Source organism: Pteropus medius, unplaced genomic scaffold (genome assembly GCF_902729225.1).
Source record: "Pteropus medius unplaced genomic scaffold, Ma_sr-lr_union100, whole genome shotgun sequence".
Classification (NCBI taxonomy): Eukaryota; Metazoa; Chordata; class Mammalia; order Chiroptera; family Pteropodidae; genus Pteropus; species Pteropus medius.
The window spans coordinates 24,895,368-24,916,054 of NW_024350319.1; the positions used below are offsets into that span (position 1 = coordinate 24,895,368).

The 20,687-nt window shown below is 35.3% G+C and overlaps 1 protein-coding gene across 3 annotated transcripts in view; it reads left to right on the top strand.

The window, feature by feature from the left end:
- The first annotated feature begins 795 nt into the window (after positions 1 to 795).
- Positions 796 to 20,687, top strand: part of ZDHHC17 (zDHHC palmitoyltransferase 17) — a 79,041-nt gene continuing 59,149 nt past the window's right edge. For 2 of the 3 annotated variants that reach the window (XM_039838895.1, XM_039838897.1), the window contains exons 1-2: positions 817 to 1,008; positions 19,859 to 19,962. In XM_039838895.1, the coding sequence (XP_039694829.1) occupies positions 916 to 1,008; positions 19,859 to 19,962 (197 nt within the window). In that variant the 5' untranslated portion in view covers positions 817 to 915. Of the gene's footprint in view, positions 1,009 to 19,858; positions 19,963 to 20,687 lie in introns of all 3 variants that reach the window. The other variant, XM_039838896.1, reaches the window with a different exon arrangement.

Here is a 20,687-nt window from a genome sequence, read left to right on the forward strand (position 1 = left end):
CACATTGCTAAGAAATCCCCCTCGCCCCACTAATACAGCCCTCATATCCATTTAAAAGTGGCTTTACTTATTTTATCTTGTTCTCATTTCAGCGAATTTAGTTTAAACCAATTTTGTTCCGAATTCTTAGGTTGTATTAAAATGTAGTAGATGGGGGTACACGGGCTTTGAGGGCGTATTTTTTTTTTTTTACGTGGTTACGGCTCGCTCAAGATCAAGGAAGAAAGGTTGGGATCATTTTTAAAAGGCTTCTCTGGGAGGAAGCTCCAAGCATTATCTGCGTTTTTCTGGACGGCCCCGGGGACATAAATTTCTGGGTGATTTTTGATCGTGGAGGGAGGGGGTGCGTCTTTTGTCTTCGGGAGAGATGCACGTCTAGATTCAAGCCTGAGATCTCAAAACCTTGTACCTGGAGCCGAGTGACGGTTCCGCCTCAGGACTCTTAGAATGGATCCCAGGGGTCCAGGGATGGGACGGTGGGGCTTGTGGACATGGGCTGCCTCGGCTATGCAGCTCCAGAGCTCCGTTTTCGCTGCCGCCCCGCCGCTAGGTTTCCGACGTTAATGACTAAATCGCCCCCCAGCCGCCTTCCCTGGGCGACCAGAGGCGGTTATCTGCCTGGGGCTGGAGACCCGGGACCCGCCCCGGAGCAGCAGCGCCCACGCCCAGAGCCTTCAGCCAGTTTGCCCCGGCGCAGTGCAGCAGAGCGCGCTCCCGCTCGTGGCCGGCCCGGCGCGAGCGCACGCGCACAGGGACCCGCGCCCTCCGAGGGGGAGGGGGCAGAGGGGGCGTCCTGGGGGGAGGGGCAGGAGGAGGAGGAGGCGGTCGCGTCGCCTCCCGCGGGGCTCGCGCTTGCCCTCGCGCTCGCCCTCCGCCTCACCCGAGCCCTGCGAGGGTGAAACGCTTTCTCCCGGCATGCAGCGGGAGGAGGGATTTAATACCAAGATGGCGGACGGCCCGGATGAGTACGATACCGAAGCGGGCTGCGTGCCTCTTCTCCATCCAGAGGTGAGGAACCGCGCCGAGCGCATTCCTCGCCCGGAGGCCCCGGGACCTTTCTTCCTGGGATTCGCGGAGGGCGGTGGCCTACGTGTGTGGGGTAGTGGAACGTGCCGAAGTTGGGAGGCGGGGAAGCAAATCCAGGCCTGAGCGCGGCTGCGAGCGGATAACGGGGGAGGAGATAGCGGGGCGGGCCCGGCCGGGGCGGGCTCTGGGACGCAGTCCCTGGCTGTCCCTGGAAGACAGAGGTGGAAATGTTGATGGTTCTGCCCTGTCGCTGTGCTGCTCGCGGGTACACAGGCTGCAGGGGCCTGTCCTGGTTTGGAACTGCAGCTTAAGCCCCGAGTCTTGCCCCAAGCTTCTCAGGGGCGAGGAGGAAGCGCGTCTGGTTTTGATTTCTTCGCTTTCTTCGCCAGGTTGAAGGACGCTATCTATTCCTCCCATTTAGCTCACACTGGGACAATGTAGGGTAAGAACACAGTTTCTTGGACAAAGTGATGTCCTTCCAGCTTAAGCCGTAGGCAGCATCTCCGGCACCTTATGTCATCTCCGATTAGAGCGTTTGCCCTTAAGCGTTAATAAAGAGAGGTCAAAACTTTTGGCAATAGACCCACATGCCCATTAGCCCGTCAAAGTACCAATTTTTGTTTTTGGAGCCAGGGAGGACAGTGCAACACGTTTCCCATCACAACATGAGTATCTTCCTATGTAAGTAAACAGTGCCACGCTCCGTGATCAGTCACATTCTTCACTTGCTTACCTCTTCATTTATAGCTGAACTAGTTAGTGCTGGTTCAGGTCTGGAAGCAATTCTTGATGTATTTCTGCTTTTAATGATCTACAGTGATGTGCGGATGGTCAATGGCAAAGCTTCCTAAAGAACTGTAGTTTTTATGAGGTTGAAGGTTGAGGACAATCTGTGTTGTGGGGTGAACAAACATGGAAATCTCTACGTGGCTACTTTGCATTAGAACGATTCTATTTATTTTTGGATTTTGATTTGTAACATGCTTATACTATTTAGTAAAATGAATAAAGAAAAACACTTACTCAAGTTATATATTAATATTCAATTATCTTCCCATTCATCACTTTGATTTATCAAAAACAGATGGGACAGTTCCTTAGGAATATATCTGGGTCCATTTCAATAGAAAAGGCTACTCTGGATAGCTGAGAAACAGAACTGTACAGTAAGACTAAACATTTTTTTTATCCAAAGTGGCATTTCAAGACTGGCATTGGAGACACACTTTTTTAGTTCACACTAAGGCCCTAAAAATATGTCAAGAAATAGACAAAGTAGTTTTTGGATGATGCATTGAAAATGTCGCCAAGGAATATTTTTATTCATCTATTCCCGTGAAAGTATTTCAAATACTTAAATGTTGATTGTATGTATATTTTAACATTGTGCTCTCTTTATAAACCTTTGCTTTGAGAAATAGTACATTGTTTCATACATTAAGAATAATTTAAACTGATAACAAATACTGAGATTGTTTGGTATAATGGAATGGCCTGCAGGGTTGAAGTTTAGAGACCAGTCTTTAGGTTGGCATTTAATAAAATATTACTAGAAAATTGACTTCCTCATTATTGAAAGTGGAAGTGTTTGTAAATATCTCCCAATTCTTTTTACCCAACGAACACAAGGGCTGATGCATTTGGATGCTTTGAATCTTAAGCTTATAATTACAGGGCTAAGGTCTTTCTGCATTTTTCTTGTGGTTAGTGTTGCATTCACACTTGGTGCAGACTTGGTAGTGTTCTGCTTCCTTGCAGTGCGTTATTGGGCAAGCTACTTCTGAGTTCTAGCTTCAACATGTGTAATGATGGGATGAAAAATTACTAATAGGCTATTGTGAGGATTAAGTGAGATATGTGTTCTTTTTTTTGTTCTAAAATAATGTCTTCAGTATCCCTTGGAAAGGAACTTATTCTTTGCCTTGGTGAGCAAATAAAATACTAATACTTTTCTTTTTGGAGAAAACAGACTTTTGGTCAGACAGATTTGGGTTCCAATTCAGGATTTGTAGTAATTAGCTAAGTGAACCGAGACAAGTTCTTAATCTCTTAGAGCCTCAGTTTGTTCATTAGAAAATGGAGATATCGCCTACCTAGTTCCCTTGGCTGTAAGAGATTGGGTGAGACTATATGTGGAGATTTAAGAACTGACACATTATAGGTGCTCAATTAATATTACTTCTCTTTTCCTCTGCTAGAGGAAGGAGGGGGATGTTACACATTTAATTTGGTTTTGGTGAATGGTTTAGACATTTAAGTGAGTTTTAATTTAGTGGAAATAAAAACAGTTTTATTTTAATGTTCATTTTCAGATTTAACACTGTCATGAAAGTAGTTTCTCACTAAATATTTATTGAATAGATGAATTGTTTGTAGGGTGAAGACATTAGCCATTCCTAAATCTTCTGTTAGTATGCAAACTGCTCATTTTAAAAATCTTAGATGAACAACTAACCCTTCTTTTTAGAGGTATTCACTGTCAGAGAACTTTAACTTTTTAATTAATTAAATAATCCATTCTTTCAGTCAGTCATTTAAACATTTGTTTATCTTGTTTGGTCAGACACTGTGCTAGACTCTTGAGACTTTGGGATTTTTGTGGTAAATTCACTGAGGCAATGTAAGATACTGGTTAAGAGCCAAGGCTTTGGTGACAAAATGAGAATCTAGGTTCTGCCACTATCATCATGGTCAAATTACATTTTCTGCATTTGTAAAATTGGGTTAAATAGTCCTACCTTTTAGAGTTACTGTGAGTATTAAAAAAAAAAAATGTTAGAAAGCAGTCATCACAGATCTATACACCTATGTTGCCAAGCAAATCTAACCTACTAAAGTTCTTGACATATAGTGAATACTGGTACTATTACTTTGTTTTCTGATGAAATAGGTGATTGATTATTCATTTGATCATAATGGGAGAAATTAGAGGCCATTAGGAAAAGGATGAACTGATTATTAAAGGATTAGGGTGCTAATCCCAGCTCTGTGACTTCAGGCTAGTGAACATTTAGCTACTCTGTTTCTTTGCTTTTAAGATAAAGAGGCTAAACTAGATGATCTCAAGATTTCCTCAGACTCTTAATGTTCTGATTGTATTTTGTGATTTTTTAAGATTGATAGGTTTGAGCACCTATTTATTAGGTGCATAGCACTATGCTACGTTATATGGGTGAAAAAAAAAAAATAGGATAGCTTCCGCTCTCCAGAAGTTAATGATCTTGTTGGAAAGATATATGCATATGAAACACTTAACAGAATCCAGATAAGTACTGAATTGCATAGTGTAGCCTATAAGCAGTGTCAGATTCCTGTCATCTAGAAAGGTTAGAGGAAAGACTTCAGCTGAGATAGAGACCATATGTTGGTCTACAGGTTCAGCTGACTTGCTATCACCAGTCTTCCATTTCACCCACTAGTACATCCTCAGTAAGCCATCTTAGCCTTTTCTTAGAATGAGGCCACAATACTCCTTTCTGCCGGAGTATTATTTTATGGGCTCTCTATTTCAGCAAGATGTGATTCAGAGCTTTGAACTGAATTGCCTAGATTATCTAGGGCTTTCATCTCTTGCTCGCTTCTTTTTTTCTCAATTTCAAAACTCTTATTATTGCCTTTTCTTTAGTTTCTTATTTTTTTAATGGTCACTTTTTTTGGCTTCACATTAATTTTGTACATATTTATGTCTCATTTTTTAGAATATTGAATTGAGATATTACTCCATCTCTTACCTTTACAGATTTTATAAAATTACTTTTTGAAGCTGTTCTTTATCAAAAGTGATTTTACCTTTTTCCATTATGATTATTTTGCCCTATTGTGTAGAGTTATACATGTGAACACATGTGTAAATTAACTCATTTGCTTTCAGAAAGCAGATGTAAAATTACTTTGAAAATTGTTTTTCACTCTTTCCCTTCAAAGTATATCTTTTTGGTAACCTTTAGGATCTCATGCCTTTTTTTATTCAGCAAAATGCTATAATTTAGTAGTAGTAATTTAGATTTATAAGTATTATATCTTAAGCATATAACCACTGACTCAGCATATAAAATGAAAATACAATTAATTGATTATCTCATGGATTGTGGCAAAGCCAAAGTTGAAAATCAGTGACCTATAGAACCAAAAAATTATATTTGATTTGAGAAATGCCATTTTACTGTTTTGATTATTTTATTTTACTCACTATTTTTATTGATTTCGAAAGAATTATCCCAAAAGTATTTATTAAGAGTAGACTTGTGGAGCGGGTAGATGTAAGAGCAGAGAGATTAAAAATGTGAGTGCTGGTGTTTGGCTGCTTGAGTTCAAATCCTAGTTTTGTCATTTACTAGCTATGTGATCCTGGGCAAGTTATTGAGCTGTGCCCCAATTTTCCAGACTAAAATGAGGATATATAATAGCCCTACCTCATGAGGTTGTTGTTTAGGCAATTAAATAACCTTTTGACTTGAAATAATAAAACTAGATTTCCTTAAAAATCCTCTTTTCCAGATTTTAAAATTCAGTCTATTCTTTTTCTCCTGTTTAAATTGATAAGGTAAAATATAGTTTCATTAATAAAACTCCTTGAAAGGAAGTGAAATAACCCTAGGTATGGATCGGGTTGGAGATAAATTTTCTCTGTATTAAATTTGTGGCAATAGCTGATAAGAGGGCATGTGATGCTGGCTTAATGATGGGCACCTAGGTTTAAATTAAGCCTTTTAAAATAATTTTTTTAATTAAGTTTATTGGGGTAACATTGATTAAGACAATTATATAATTTTCAGGTGTACATTATAGTTTGATATCTGTATATTCTATTGTGTGTCTAAGAGTCCCACTATCATTTGTATTCTAAATCTCTTCTAAAGATTTATTACTGGACCACTTTCTCTTAATTAATGGAGCTTTTTGAGGTACATTTCAGGGAGAATAATGTAGTTCAAGTGCCACATCCAGCAGTCAGTAGTTGTTTGATCATGAGCAGATTACTTAACCTCTCATTACTTCAGCTTTATCTGGAAAACGGGAGAAATAACAATACCTACCTTTTAGGTTTCTTATGAAATTAAAAGAGTTAATATACCATATTTTGTAGATTTTAACATGTATATATTTTATATTTTAACATCTCTGAAAATTTTTTTTTTCGTCTTAACAGTAAGTGGTGCTTGTTGCCTTTGGCCCAGTGGTAGTAGTGATTAGTCGTCACTTTGTGATTATTCTTAATGGCAAGTTTATATACTTGCAGCCCAATTTCAATCTCCAGTCATTTAAGGAATATTTGAGGAAAGAGTATGGTTCCTGGATTTTCCTGAAAACTGTTGATATGTTCTGGTAAGATTAAGAAAATGCTAGCATCAAAGCTCGAAGAGTGTGTGTCAGTGGCTTGGAAGGAAATCCCTGAGAGACTAGTGACACATTCTTTGAAGAAATGCTTTATGTGTGCTTGGTGGCTCATGAATAATACTGTAATGAGAAACTTGGATATTGACAATCCAGTTTGAAGAATTCTTGTCAGAAGAGGCTGGTTTTGAACATATTTTAGCAATAAAATAACCAATTTATTTTGCTTATATAGCTCTTTTCAGTACATCTAAAGAGTGATATATGGTAAAAACCTGTCTCAATAAGTCTATAAGAAATCTTTTAAATAGTATGAATAAAACTTCTGAGTGATAAAGCATTGTATATAGTTCAGTTGGCAGTGTTTTCTTTCTTAGTGGTACATTCAATAATGGTGCATCTTATAATCAACAGCATCTTTGATTCTTTGAGATCCTGTCTCTGAAGTTTGAAACAGTACTTGGTACATAGTTAGAGATAGCTCTTATTTGTTTTATAACCTTTACTTTCTTTCTGCAGTTCAAGATTATGGGAATGCATGTATACCATTGTTAAACCCGTTTCTACCTTGGAGATTTTATCTCTCTTCACTGTAATTATAAAAATTAATCTCCATTCATAATTTTGTAACTATAATCATGAATAAATTGTACACATGATTTTCTAAGGAAATTTTGCTTTCAGATTGAACACCCAATATAAATTTAAATAGTACAGAAGAGTATATAGTAGAATGTAAAAGGCTATGTAAATGTATGTTTTATATACATTTATTTCTTTGTTTTTGTTACATAAATGTTGTTATACACTGTTATAAAATTTTACCTAAGTGCACTTTGGACATAGTTCCATCTTAATATATAATGATCTTTCCCGGTTTTTATAATGTCTAGACCTGCCCTGTCCAATATAGTAGCCACCAATGACGTGTAGCTATTTAAATTAATTAAAATTAATAAAATAAAAAATTCAGCATTTTACTCATATTAGTAACTTTCAAGTGTTTATTAGCCATATGTGGCTAGTGGCTACTGTTTTAGACAGCATGAAAATATAGAATATGTCCATAATTGCAGAAAGTTCTATTAGATAACACTGGTCTGGACAGTTTTTAAAAAATTCATGTCTTTTAAAAATATTTTTTTACTGCATAACTAATTTTTATTGAGGCATATTATTTGTGATAAATTGCACAAACTTTAAGTGTTTAAGTTGATAGTTTTTCTTTAAACTTTTTATTTCAAGATAAAATAAGAAAAAAAATGCAGAGAGATCCTATGTACCCTTTACCTAGATTCCCCAGTGGTAATACTTAGCAAAATTGTACTGTAATATCACACCTATGAGATTAATATTGAATCAGTAAAGATATAGAACATTTCCATTACCACAAAGATCCTTGATTTGCCTTTCTATACCCACACTAATCACATCACCCTCGTATACCCATACTATTATCTGTTTTTATGATTTTGCAATTTTAAGAATATTATTTAAATGGAATCATGTAGTGTGTAACCAATGGGATTGGCTATTTTCATTCAGCATAATTCTCTGGAGACTAATCTACGTTGTAGTGTGTATCGGTAGTTCATTACTTTTTATTACTGGGTAATGTCGATATATCACAGTTTGTTTAACCATTTACCCATTGAAGGACATCTGAGTTGTTTCCAGTTTTTGGTTATTATAAAGCTGCTTTAACCATTTGTGTACAAGTCTTTGTGTAGATATAAATTTTTATTTCTCTGGGATAAATGCCCAAGTGCAATTATTGAATCATATGGTAGTTGTGTGTTAATGTTTTTAAGAAACTGTTGAGCTGTTTTCCAGAGTGGCTGTACATTTTACATTCTAGCCAGGAATATATGAGTGATCTGATCTCCCTATCCTAACCAACATTTGGTATAGTCAATTTTTAATTTTAGCCCATTTTAATAAATATGTGATGATAAATCATTGCGGTATTAATTTACATTTCCCTAATGGCTAATGATACTGACTATTATTTCATGTGCTTATTTGCCATCTGTATATCCTCTTGGGTGAACTGTCTCTTTCCGTCTGCTAGTTAGTTTGCTAGCACTGCCATAACAAAATACCAGACTGGGTGACTTAAATAATGGAAATTATTTTCTCACAGTTCTGGAGACTACAAGTTCAACCAAGATCAAGCAAGGTATTGGCAGGTTTGGTTTCTTCTGAGGTTTAATTCTTTGGCTTACAGGTGGCTGCCCTATTATTGTGTCCTCACATGGTTTTCCCTTTATCTCCAAGTGCCCCTGGTATCTGTGTCCAGATTTTCCCTTCTTTCAAGGACACCAGTCATCCTGGATTGGGGTCCATACTGATGGCCTCATTTTAACTTAACCCCCTCTTTAAAAGGCCTAGCTTCAAATACAGTCAAATTCTGAGGTACTGGGAGTAAGGGCTTTCACTTACGGATACAGCTCATAACGGTATCTTTTGCCAGCTTTTTAAATTGTTTATTTTACTGTTGAGTTCCTACCCCATCGCCCACCCTTAGTAAGAAGAGACCATTTGAAATGATTATTGCAAGGGAGGAAAGAACTATTGCAATAGGGAGAGAGAAGCTTTTGCAATGAGAGAATACTCTGACCATAAAATCTACATGTGTCTCAAGCAATTAGGCAAAAAGAGTTTTTCTTTCATAGGGAGAAGTAGACGAGCCTAGACATAATTGGGTGTGAGGAAGCGGGATGACCATGAGTGGTATGGGATGGTAGGTCAGAGAATGTTTTACCCCAAAGCCAGCCTATTATTAGTAGGGGCTGTTGAGGAGGGCTTGTGTACTGGCTATACTGTTGAGTTTTGAGAGTTTTTTATATATCTCAGACACTAATCTTTTGTTGTGGTTTGCAAATTTGATGAAATCCTCTGTGTGTGTGTGTGTGTGTGTGTGTGTGTGTGTGTGTAGTGCTTTTTGTGTCAAGCTAGATCTCTTTGCCAAATCCCAAAGATTCCCCCCTTTTTTTTTTTACAGTTTATAGTTTAACATGTAGCACTTAAGTTCCAGGTCAATTTTGAGTTATTTTTTTAATATAAAATGTGAGAATTAGGTTGAGGTTTTTATTTATTTGCCTATAAGATATTCAACTGCTTCAGCATCATTTGTTGAAAAAGTTATCTTTCCTCCATTGAATTACTTTTACATTGTTGTCAAAAATCAGTTGAGCATATTAGTATTTTTATTTCTGCTTCTGTGTTTTCTTTGAGCTATGTGTCTGTCCCTCAGCTAATACTATACAGTCTTGATTGCTGTTGCTGTATAATAGGTCTTGAAATTTAGTAGACTGCTCTTCCCTAATCTATTTATCTTTCCATGATTATTTTAGCTTTATTAGTTGCCTTCCCATATAAATTTTAGAATAACCTTCTCTATATAAACAAAAAATCTTAATGGGATTTTGATAGGAATTGTATTAAACTCACATAAATGAGGGGAGAATTGACACTTTTACCATCTTAAGTCTTCCAATGTATGAATACGATATGTCTGTCTATTTATTTAGATCTTCTTTCTTTCTTCAGTATTTTGCGGTTTTCAGTGAAAAGTACTGTATTTGTTTGTTTACACTAATTTCTATCCTTTCATGCCCACTTAGGCTTCTCTCTAGCAGTTCTCTACTAACATTCCTCCATCATCAGTTTTTGGACCTACTAGATCATTTCTGCTAGCGATCATTTTTCTCATCCTAAAAAAACAAAAATCCAAACCCAAAAGTATATTTTTCTTTGATCTCACTTCACTTCTGTCCACTGCCCTATTTCTTTGTTCTTCTTTACAGTAGCAAACCTCCTCAAAAAATTGTCTGTACTTATGGTTTCCAATTCTTTCCTTCCATCTTTTCTTTAATCAATTTCAGTCTGGTATATGACCCCACCTTATCAAAATAATACGATATCTGTATTGCTAAATTTAGTGGTCAACTTGCAGTCCTTATTTTTCTTCACTCATCTACAACATTAATATAGTTGATCATTTCCTATATAACTTTTTTCATTTTGCTTCAGGGAATTGCAGATCAAAAGAAGATATAATTTGGTATCCATCAGATTCCCTCCAAATTAATAAGTCTGGTAAATTTAAGTATAGTAAAAGGAAAACTCATGCATTAATATTGAGAGTATAAATTGATCCTGCCGCCTCAGAAAGCTGTTTAATGATAGTAAGTTGAAAATACTCAGTCTTTTTATCCAGAATTTTCACTGCTAGATCCTTACCCTAGAGAAACTTTTATAGATGAGACCTCTTAAGATTGTTAATTGCAGAATAATATATGGTAGCAAAAAGTCTCTTAGAAGTGGTATGTATATGGTTTATTTATGTAATGGAATATCATCTAGCAGTTGCATTGAATAAACTAGAACTACATGTGTCAGCACAGATAAATCTCAAAAATATAATGTTAAGTGAAAAGTACTTGGTGTGAAAGGATAAGTACTTTATGATATATTATGTATAATAGGATATTATGTGGGACTTTTCTTGTTATCTAAGTATCTAACCATTTTTCCTGGAGCTCAAAGTGAGGATAGTAGCTGACAAAGGATTCCTGTAGTATAAACGGAAGTGTTGAACTTGCTAGGAAATGGTTATGATTTGTCCTAGAACTCTTATTACTTCCAGCCTATACAATGTAAAGAGAGACTTTACTGGGGGGAAGGGTTCTTTGAACAGTTATTTTCCCAGGAGGGAGTGCTATAACTGTTTATATTATCCTCCATGTGGGTTGCAAATGATTCCTGTAGAACACTGGGAGTTTTTGAGAGGGAAAAGATTTCTTTGGCTGAATGCCTGGTAGGTTGCAGAAAATAGTTAGGCCTCCCTGGGATGCTGTCTGAGTGGAGTGTTAGAGAATTCTTGGGAAAGTGTGATATGGGTCCCAGAAGTATTGAAGGCCCAGAAACTGGGGGCTGCTGCTGCTTTACTGGGGAAATGTAAAAGATGAGAGATAGAAGGTAACCTTGCAATGAAGAACCAGAAGCGGGAACTTCCTCTGTGTGTCCAGTGATACTGAGTTAAGGGTTTTTCCTTGGACCAACCAAACACTTTACAGGCTGGATAGGCTAGAGCCATCTTGAAAGAAACTTACCAAAGAGAATTACTTGCTCTGCAGAAGCAACTCCAGGAGTACACCACTGACATAGGGGCTGAGGCGGAGTTTCTATAAGTGGGCTGAAGAATGTCTCTTCTTCACCAAAGAATGTTAGAGAGAAAAGTTTCGTCATAGAAAACCAGAGCTGGACAGTAGTTAAAGTGGTAAAAATGGATATCATTCAGACTCTATCACAATAGGAGATAAGAGGCCTTTAGTATACAGCTGGGCTCAATTCCAAATACAACAAGGGCAATTGAAGATTTAAAGCCAACAAGCAGAATGAGGGATCCATGGATGGATAATACTAAGAGGACACATCGAGGATAGGGAGATTTTTGCTAAACCAAGATCCTTGCTGAAGGCAGGCCAGGGTGATCAGCTATCAAGGATGGGAAATTCTCAAAATCCAATTAAGATTTAGTAGGGTTCTTACTAAAACTGGACTGTGCAGTCCCAGTAAGGATGGGGACCAGGGCCGAAACCTAGTTGAGAAGAGAACTCAGAGGAGTCAGACTAAAGTTTGGTTTAAGAGTGTCTTTGTTCTCATGGGATGAATTTCAGAATTCTCAAAATGCCTCATGTGAGAGAGCCAGCAGTTGATATTGCCAGTGATTGGGAGATTTTGATAGCTGAAAGAAAAATTACAACCTTATGTAACATGAACTTTGCCCCTTCTCACTTTTCAACCTTTATTCCCATCCTGTGGTAGGCCGAATAATGACTCCCCAAAGATATCGAGTCTTAATATCTGGAACTTGTGTTACCTTACAAAGGAAAAAGATTCTATGCAGGGATGATAAAATTAACAGTCTTGAGATGGGGAGATGATCCTGGATATCCCGGTGAACCTTAAATACAATCACATGTATTATAAAGGGAGGCAGATGGGGATTTAAACACACACACACACACAGAGAAGGCGGCTATATGAAGCAGACCAGAGGAATTTGAAGGTGCTGGCCTTGAGTATTGGAGTGATGTTGTCACAAGCCAAGAATGCCAGAAGTCTACCAGAGCTGGAAGATGCAAAGAATGACTTCTCCCCTAGAGCCTCCTGAGGGAGCATGGCCCTACTCATACCTTGGGATATTGATGTTAATTTTGAACTTCTGACCTCCAGAACTATAAGATATAAATTCCTGTTGTGATAATCTATTACAGCAGCAATAGGAAACTAACATATGCCATCGTGCAGTACTATAATAATTTGTTTATATAGCAATGGGAATACATAACAGGACAGTTAATTCTACCCGAGGGAAACAAGGAAGGCTATGGTGATACCTGAATTGTGAATTGAAAGATTTGTAAAAGTTTGCGAAACCTGAGATGGAGTATGCCTTCTGAGTAGAATAGCTAACATGAGCAAAAAGATACTGAGGTTTTTAAAGTACAGACCTTTGTGGAATGGCTGGTGTACGTGAACATGTTGGATGCTTAGAAGGAAATAGTGGATACTACAGCTGGAAAAAGTAAATTGGGACCAGTCACGTGATTTTGTAGGGTTGCTGAAATTTTCTCGGTTTACCCCATCTGCATGATTTTAAGGCTTTTAAGCAGAGGAGTGATTGGTAGCAGCTATGTGAACAGCAGTGTGTTGAGAGGATATTTAAAGGCAAAACTGAAAAGGTCTGATAGGTATTTGTTTTGAGAAAAGAAGTACTAAGACTCTGTAGCCAATTAATTATACGCAAGATTTTGGGAGATTGAGTCAAGGCTGAATGAGTTTTCAGCTTGGACTTTTGATAGTTGGAAATACCTTTTAGTAAATAGTACAGAAAGAAGGAAGAATATATTGTGGAGGTGGTGAGGAGGAAAAAATTATTAAATGGTCTTTTAAAGTTACATATCTAATCTGATTGATTTCCTTGCTCAAAATGCCATGATTGATTCTTGCTGTCTTCTGAACTAGATGCCATTGTTTGTTCTCAATTGAAGATGGGATTTGTGCATTTTTTATTTTAGGATTTTCAGTGTTTCTCTTTGCCATCTACATTTGCATTTTGGTAATTAAATTTACATTTAAATAATTTACATGTGCATTTGATCCATACAGCTAAAATAAAACAACTTACAACTCCTAAAAGGTACTTCCTCAGAATTTTTCAGACATAGGACATTTTGTGTCTGCCTCTGCTTTCTGGGACTTCGTTGGAATTGCGACCAGGACGTGAGTTAGGGCTGCTAGTAAGAATTGGCTGTGTGTTTGAAGGGCAGAAGGCGGGGAAGGTGTCTTCTATAATCAGTCTAACTAGGAGGTATATTAAAAGAATGCTAGTCAGATGCCTATAGTTGGAGGATAAAATTGGAAATTAATCTCGCGAAATATGAAATTGGACATTTCATATTGTGGTGGTGAAGTGGGCATTTATATCCAAATGCAGTGTTATTCATTCTTTGGAATGTATTTGAATAAGGACTGTTTAACAGCTTTACATATAATAGAGAAACAATGAAAGCATTGCCTTTTTAAAATAGAGAAAACATAAAGAAATAAGGATGTACTGTCATTACTATTTTTTTCCAATATTACAGTTGCTGTTTTTGCCAATATCATGGAAATGAATTATATTTATAATTCCACCAACAATAGATGATTATTTACAGGAGATTTAATTATATTTTTAGACCATTCTAAGAGATCATAGGAAGATCAGAGATTATATTTTTACATGTGTCCAGCTACAAGATAAATCTGAACATTAGTAGTATTCTCATATACTAGTTATAACCAGCTCTAAAATACAATGAAAATGGTTTATGTAGATCTCCATCTACATAGTACTGACCAAAATAATTCTTAAGAGTTGTCATATAAGTCAGGATAAACTAGGTTTTGTTGCAGTAGTTTAAATGTTAGTGGTTCAGTACACATGCATTGTGGATTAGGTAATGGCTGCTCTTGGACCCAGACTGATCATCTCCTCTCTGGAACATTTGCCAGTTTCTGTGGCAGAGAGAAAGAGAGAGTGAGGAATTGCATATTGGCTATTAAAACCTATTCTCTGAAATTGACACGTCTTTTTTATTTGTACTCTATTGGTTAAAAAAAAAAGTCACTTGGACACACTTAACTTTCAAGGGACCAAGGACTATCCTACCATGTGCTTAGGAAGAGAGCTGGAAATATTTCATGAGTAGCACTAATGATTACCGTACTGTTTAAGTATAAAAGCCAAGACCAAAAAAGCCCAAGAAGATTAATGTATGTCACTATTAAAAATATATTCCTTGAAGTAAATTGAAAGCTTAAATAATTCTAAAAATGGAACAAAATAGTATTTAGATTAGTATGAAAAAGGTTACTATCTAACCTATATATATGTTTGGTTCAAATATATTAAATTTCAGGACTCAGAATAAAATGGCCAAAGGATAAGAACAGGAAATTCTCTAAAAAAGAAATAGGAAAATTAAAGTTGAAATTTCTATTTAAATTAGGGAAGAATTTAAAAGTAATACTTAGTGCCAGTGAGTTTATGGAAAAACATTAATTATATGTTGGTGGTATTATAAATATAATTTCTGTGCAAAACAATTTAGATATTGTATCAAGAACCATAAAAACGTTCATACCCTTTAAGAATTCCTCTCCAGGAAGTTTACTCCAGTAAAAAAGAAATGTTAAATGAGTTCAAGAGGTATTTTTTAGTGAGGAAAAGTCCATTCTTTTTATTTCACTTAAAGGCACTAATATGCCATGCTGTGTGCATGCTAAGCACTGGAAGTACACAAATGATTAAAATAGGGTTCTTGCCCTATGGTAGTTTACAGTTTAATGGTGAAGAGAATGTTAGGAGAAGACATAAAAGAGGAATGCCTAAGAAATAACATGAGTTTAGTTAAGAAATTTAAGAATAAGCTAAATGTTCAGTGATTGGCAAGTGTTACAGTATGTTTCAGTATATCAGTTTAATTAAATATTTTGCAACAGTTAAAACACAGTACTTACACAAATTATGTGTAATGGCAAAATATAAAAGGGAAGAATATAAAAATATGAGTACTGTGATTACAGGTTACATAAAAATATATAAACATTTAGGCAAATAAAGATTGTATAGCAGTGTTGAAAGAAATTTGTAAAATTAGGTTAAGTTAAAAAAAACACTTTCTCCTGAAAACACATAATTCCAGTCTAATAATGAAAAAAAACCCCATCAGACAAATCCTAGTTGAGGATCATTCTACAGAATACCTGACTAGTTTTTTAAACAGAAGCTCAAAAACAAAGTCTGAGAAACTGTCATAACCAAAAAGAGCTTAGCAAGCCATGACAACTTAGTAATGCAATATCCTAGATGGGATCCTGGAACAGAAAAAGGATATTATGTAAAAATAGGAAATGTGAATAAAGTATATACTTCAGTTAATAATAATGTATCAATATTGGTTCATTAATTGTAACAAATATACCATACTAATGTTAGATATTAATAATAATAGAGGAAACTGGGTATGTGGAATATGGGAACTCTGCATTGTTTTTGTGAATCATTGAACTGTATTAAAAAATAGTTTATTTTTAACAAGATAGGAGAGGGAGAAAATACCATATGGATATTTGTTTATCAAATGTCTGTGGAAAGAAAAAAGTATGTCATTTATGTATATTGTTACAGATATATATGTACATGCGGATTAATGCTATAACGAATTGAAGTGAAAAGAACGAAATGAAGTGAAAACTAGTTTTTAAAGAAGGTAGTAGGTAACGAACATTTTTATAGTCTAAAATTTGTTGGAAGTGAACAATGTTAATTTGATAGTTTTGACTGTGGTGGTTAAAAACAGCCTCAAGTCGGACTGTTTGTTAGAAGCAACACTGATAATACTCTTTGCTTAAAAAATATTATGTTATTAATTTCAAGTACTCTTAGCCAAGGATCAGGTACCACAACATAATACATAATATGAAGAGACCAGTTGCTTACTGGAAAAAAAAAAAAAGAATGTCGAAATCTTTCTATTACATAACCACATCTTTTTTTTTTTGTCCAGTCTCCCTTAAAGAAGGTGCATAGGTTAGTAAAGGATTCTGTCTTGAGTTTAGTGCCATCTACTGGCACTGTTAACCAAATACAATTTTAAAGTTGTTTTATAATTTTCTGTGGCTACTGGTTTTCCTTGTTTTCATTGTTCACTTGGTTAGATATGTTTTATGCTTATTCTTCCTTTTCATTATATGTAATCAATGCTACTTTTTAAAAAATTATAGTATCCCTAGAATTTGAGTGTCATTAAATATTTATGTTAAAATGTATCTGATATTTAATAGCAGTTTTGTAATTTAAAAATGTTATCTACACATTATAAGATATATTTATTTATAGTTTTTTAGTTTTGTTTTTAAAGTTTAAAAATTACAGTTATTCCTAGACCTAGTGATGGTGATGGTTATCTTGATAGATAGTGTTGACATTTGTCACACTGACAGGGTACTAGTTCTAGTTAGATGAACCAGCTTCCATTCTGTTTAAAAGTGAGAAAAATAATTTAAGTTCTGTATTGTAATTTTTTTTTTTAGTAATAAAACAGCTTGGAGATTTGATTAAACATCATTTCTTCTACTTTTTAGTGACAATAATTCTCCCTCTCTAAAATTATTCTAGGGATAGCTTTAAAGCTGTCTTTAAAAACATCAGATTACTTTTACTAAAAAGTAAAAAATAAAAACCTTATAGATGAGATAAAACAGATACTGGTGTAGGTTTAATAAAAAAATGTTACTAGAAAAATTAGTGATTTTTAATACATTTGGAAGATCACATTTGGCAATGTCAGTGAGACAAAATGGAGTGTAGAGAAACAATACGATTTAATCATGTACAGTAAGTGAGGTCTCTGGGGATAAAAATGAAATTAAAATGTGTGAAAACATTACAATAATAAGCTTTAAATAGAAATTTATTTTTTGTTTTATGAATATTTTTATTTGCCTGTTAGTAAAAAAAAAAGAATAGCAGTTTGCCCTAGGAGATTTCCAAATTGAAATAGTTTTTAAAGTTAATACTTTTTTTGGACCTCATGTCGTCTTTATTTAAATAGGTTTTAACTTGTTGTTGGAAGGTTTTTTTCCCTCCAGTTACAGTTGACACTCAATATTATATTCATTTCAGGTATACAGCATAGTAGTTAGACATTTATATAACTTACGAAGTGATCTCCCAATAAATCTAGTACTCACTTGGCACATGCATAGTTATTACAGTATTGTTGACTATATTTTCTATGCTGTACTTTACATCCCTACGACTATTTTGTAACTGCCAGTTTGTATTTCTTGATCCCTTGGCAGGTTCTTGTTTCTAATATTTGACTTAATTTTCTTACCAACTTTGTCCTCCCACTCTGGACTGTAAAGTCCTTGAGGGCAAGAGACAATATTTGGTGTATGTTTGCACTGCTGTTCCCAGCCACATTGGAGCCTGGTGCAAATGGAAAAATCAGCAATACTGGTGCTGCCTATATTTAAAATGCTGATGTTTGGGATTTTTTTTTTTTTGCATCGGTTTTGATTTTTAAAAGATAACCCATTAAACTGTTTTTAAATCTTGATTATTACATTTTTTGGCACCCTCTTAAACTTTGTACTGACCTCACACTGTCCTGGCTTGGGGTCCCAGTAGATTGGGGAGTGCTTTATGTATAGTGGCCTCTCGATAACGTGTTTTGTTAGATATAGTGTTATTGTATTCTGCTTGTAAACTACAACCAGTTTTTTTTTTCCTTCAAGTATCAAGTCAGAATTGAAAGTTTAAAAAATTATTTTCCTGGTGGTAGGGGAGAATAAAAAGAAAATTTAGAAAGAAGGAAGTGTTATTGGCCTAAAAAGTATCTTTCTTCACTTTGCTACACTGACTATATAGGGCATGGAGAAATTGAGAACTGTAATTCAGTAGAAAAATTAAATACAAAGGTTTAAATATATTAAATGGGTAAGTCTTATGTAGTGTTTTGTTCCATCAGTTATTCAGAATGTTGCACACACCCAAAATACTATACCTGCTTATGTTCATATTTAACCAGTTCTATTTTAATGGAGTCGAAAAACAATCTCAAAAAATCACTTAGTAAACTATATACATTATATGTGTTGTGAATCTTAGCTTAAGATGGATGTCTCTTTTGCTAAAGTGGATCAATGATTATTACTGGGGTATTTTAATATTGTCTATAGCATTTTCATAAGGAACTAAGCATTTATTTGTTGAAAGGTTTATATACTAAGCAGAAATTGCTTCCGTGAAACTAAAATTTCTTGTCCTTGAAAATATTCAGATTGATAGTCTTCTAAATTTATGGCTCAAAGAAATTAATTTGGAATTTCCCACACAAATCAAATGGCTAGAGTGATCTAAAGATAATAGCCTTTTTCCTCCAATAAAATACTATTAAATTTGGATTATTAAATTTCAGTGGCCAAGAGAACATGAATTCTTTTAAGGATTTAATTCTTTCCAAATACTTCATTATGCTTTATCCATTTGTTTATATTTACATTTATATGTGTGTGAGGAGGAAGAGGGAGAGAGGAGGAGAGATAGAGAGAAACAGCATGTGCGAGAAAGTGAGAGCATGCGAGCTTGGATGCACACGCACTGGAGAGTGGGGGGGAATCAGAATCATAGAAATTTGAATGAATGATATTAGAGCTGAACATGCTCAATTTTTCTGTTTACGTATAAAAGAAATATAATTGTATCTTAGTGCTACATTATGTTGAGGAAGTGGAATATGCATAGGAAATTTTGTATTAAATAGAAAATTGCACATGGCATATAAGCTTTGAATGGATGTACTATTCCGTGAAACTTGTTTAATTCAATTTTTATATAAAAGTTAGTTTAATATTATTGACATTTTTAGAACTATTCAAATGGATTTACATTTTATCAGAGCTGTCCTATTGTTCCTTATTCACCTAGGCAGATGCTTAGCAAGTTCTCAGCATTGGAGTATAAGAAAAAGTAATACCCGAAAATAATAGGTCCTGTCTTTAGGACCTTAGAGTTTATTTGGCATGTGATGAAGATTTTAAAGTAGATAGTTAGAGCTAAGGGTAATGCTAGAATAATAAAAAAATTGGTCTGAGAGAACGAGAGTTGATTTGATGAAGAGATAAGAGTTTTTTGGTGCTAAAGATGAATTTCAGTTAGTAATTTGTCACTAATTTCTAGTTTTGTAGCTTTTCTGTTTTGAGAGTGTGTAAAAGGGGTAGATCTATTTGAATATGCATTTTCTCTAAAGAGTACAGACTTCAGAAAAAGGTAGACTATAATCATTTTAATAGTGAATTTTCTTCAAATAGTGCAAAACCAGTCCAGAAATACTAAAACGTTTTCTGTACCTTTTCTCAATTCTTGCTTTAACAGGAAATCAAACCCCAAAGCCATTATAACCATGGATATGGTGAATCTCTTGGACGGAAAACTCATATTGATGATTATAGCACATGGGACATAGTTAAGGCTACACAGTAAGTTTTCATTGTAGTTGATTTCTTCTTTGACGTCTATATTTTAAGTGAAATGTGAACACAAATATTTCTTTGTCTTTATTGATAATCTCTATTTGGCGAGACTGTTTTCATACTTTCCTTTAGTTTTTTAGACATGATTTCCTTTAGTTCTTTGTACAAATTAAAAATAGCTGATTTAAAGTCTTTGTGTAGTCCAATGTCTGGGATTCTCAGGGAAAATTTCTATCACTTGCACCCACCCCCACCCTGTGTATGAATTCTCCTTGTTTCTTTGGATGTCTTGTAATACTTTTTGTTGAAAAGTGGACTATTCAAATAATGTAATTTGAATATCAGTTCTGGATATCAGGTTCTTCCAGGATTTGTTGTTTGTGACATTTCTAAACTAATTTTGTAAAGTTTGTATCTTTGTCTTGCATGGCCAGTGAAGTTCCTACTTGATAAATTAGTAGTCAACTAATGATTAAATCCCTAGAATCATTAAGTTGATCTTTGTCAAGGGGTTCTTTGTGTATGTTGGGATACTCAGCACTCAGCCAGGTAGCTTACAACTCTGACTTAACCTTCACTTTCTGCTTACACAGGACTTCAGGGTCTATCAGAGATGAGAGCCTAGGGCCTTCTCAGGTCTTTGTTGAACAAGTGTACACAACCTTATGTATGTGCGTGACTTTCTAGATTCTCAAGAGTATGACCAAGCTTTTCAAAGCCCCTAGAGATAA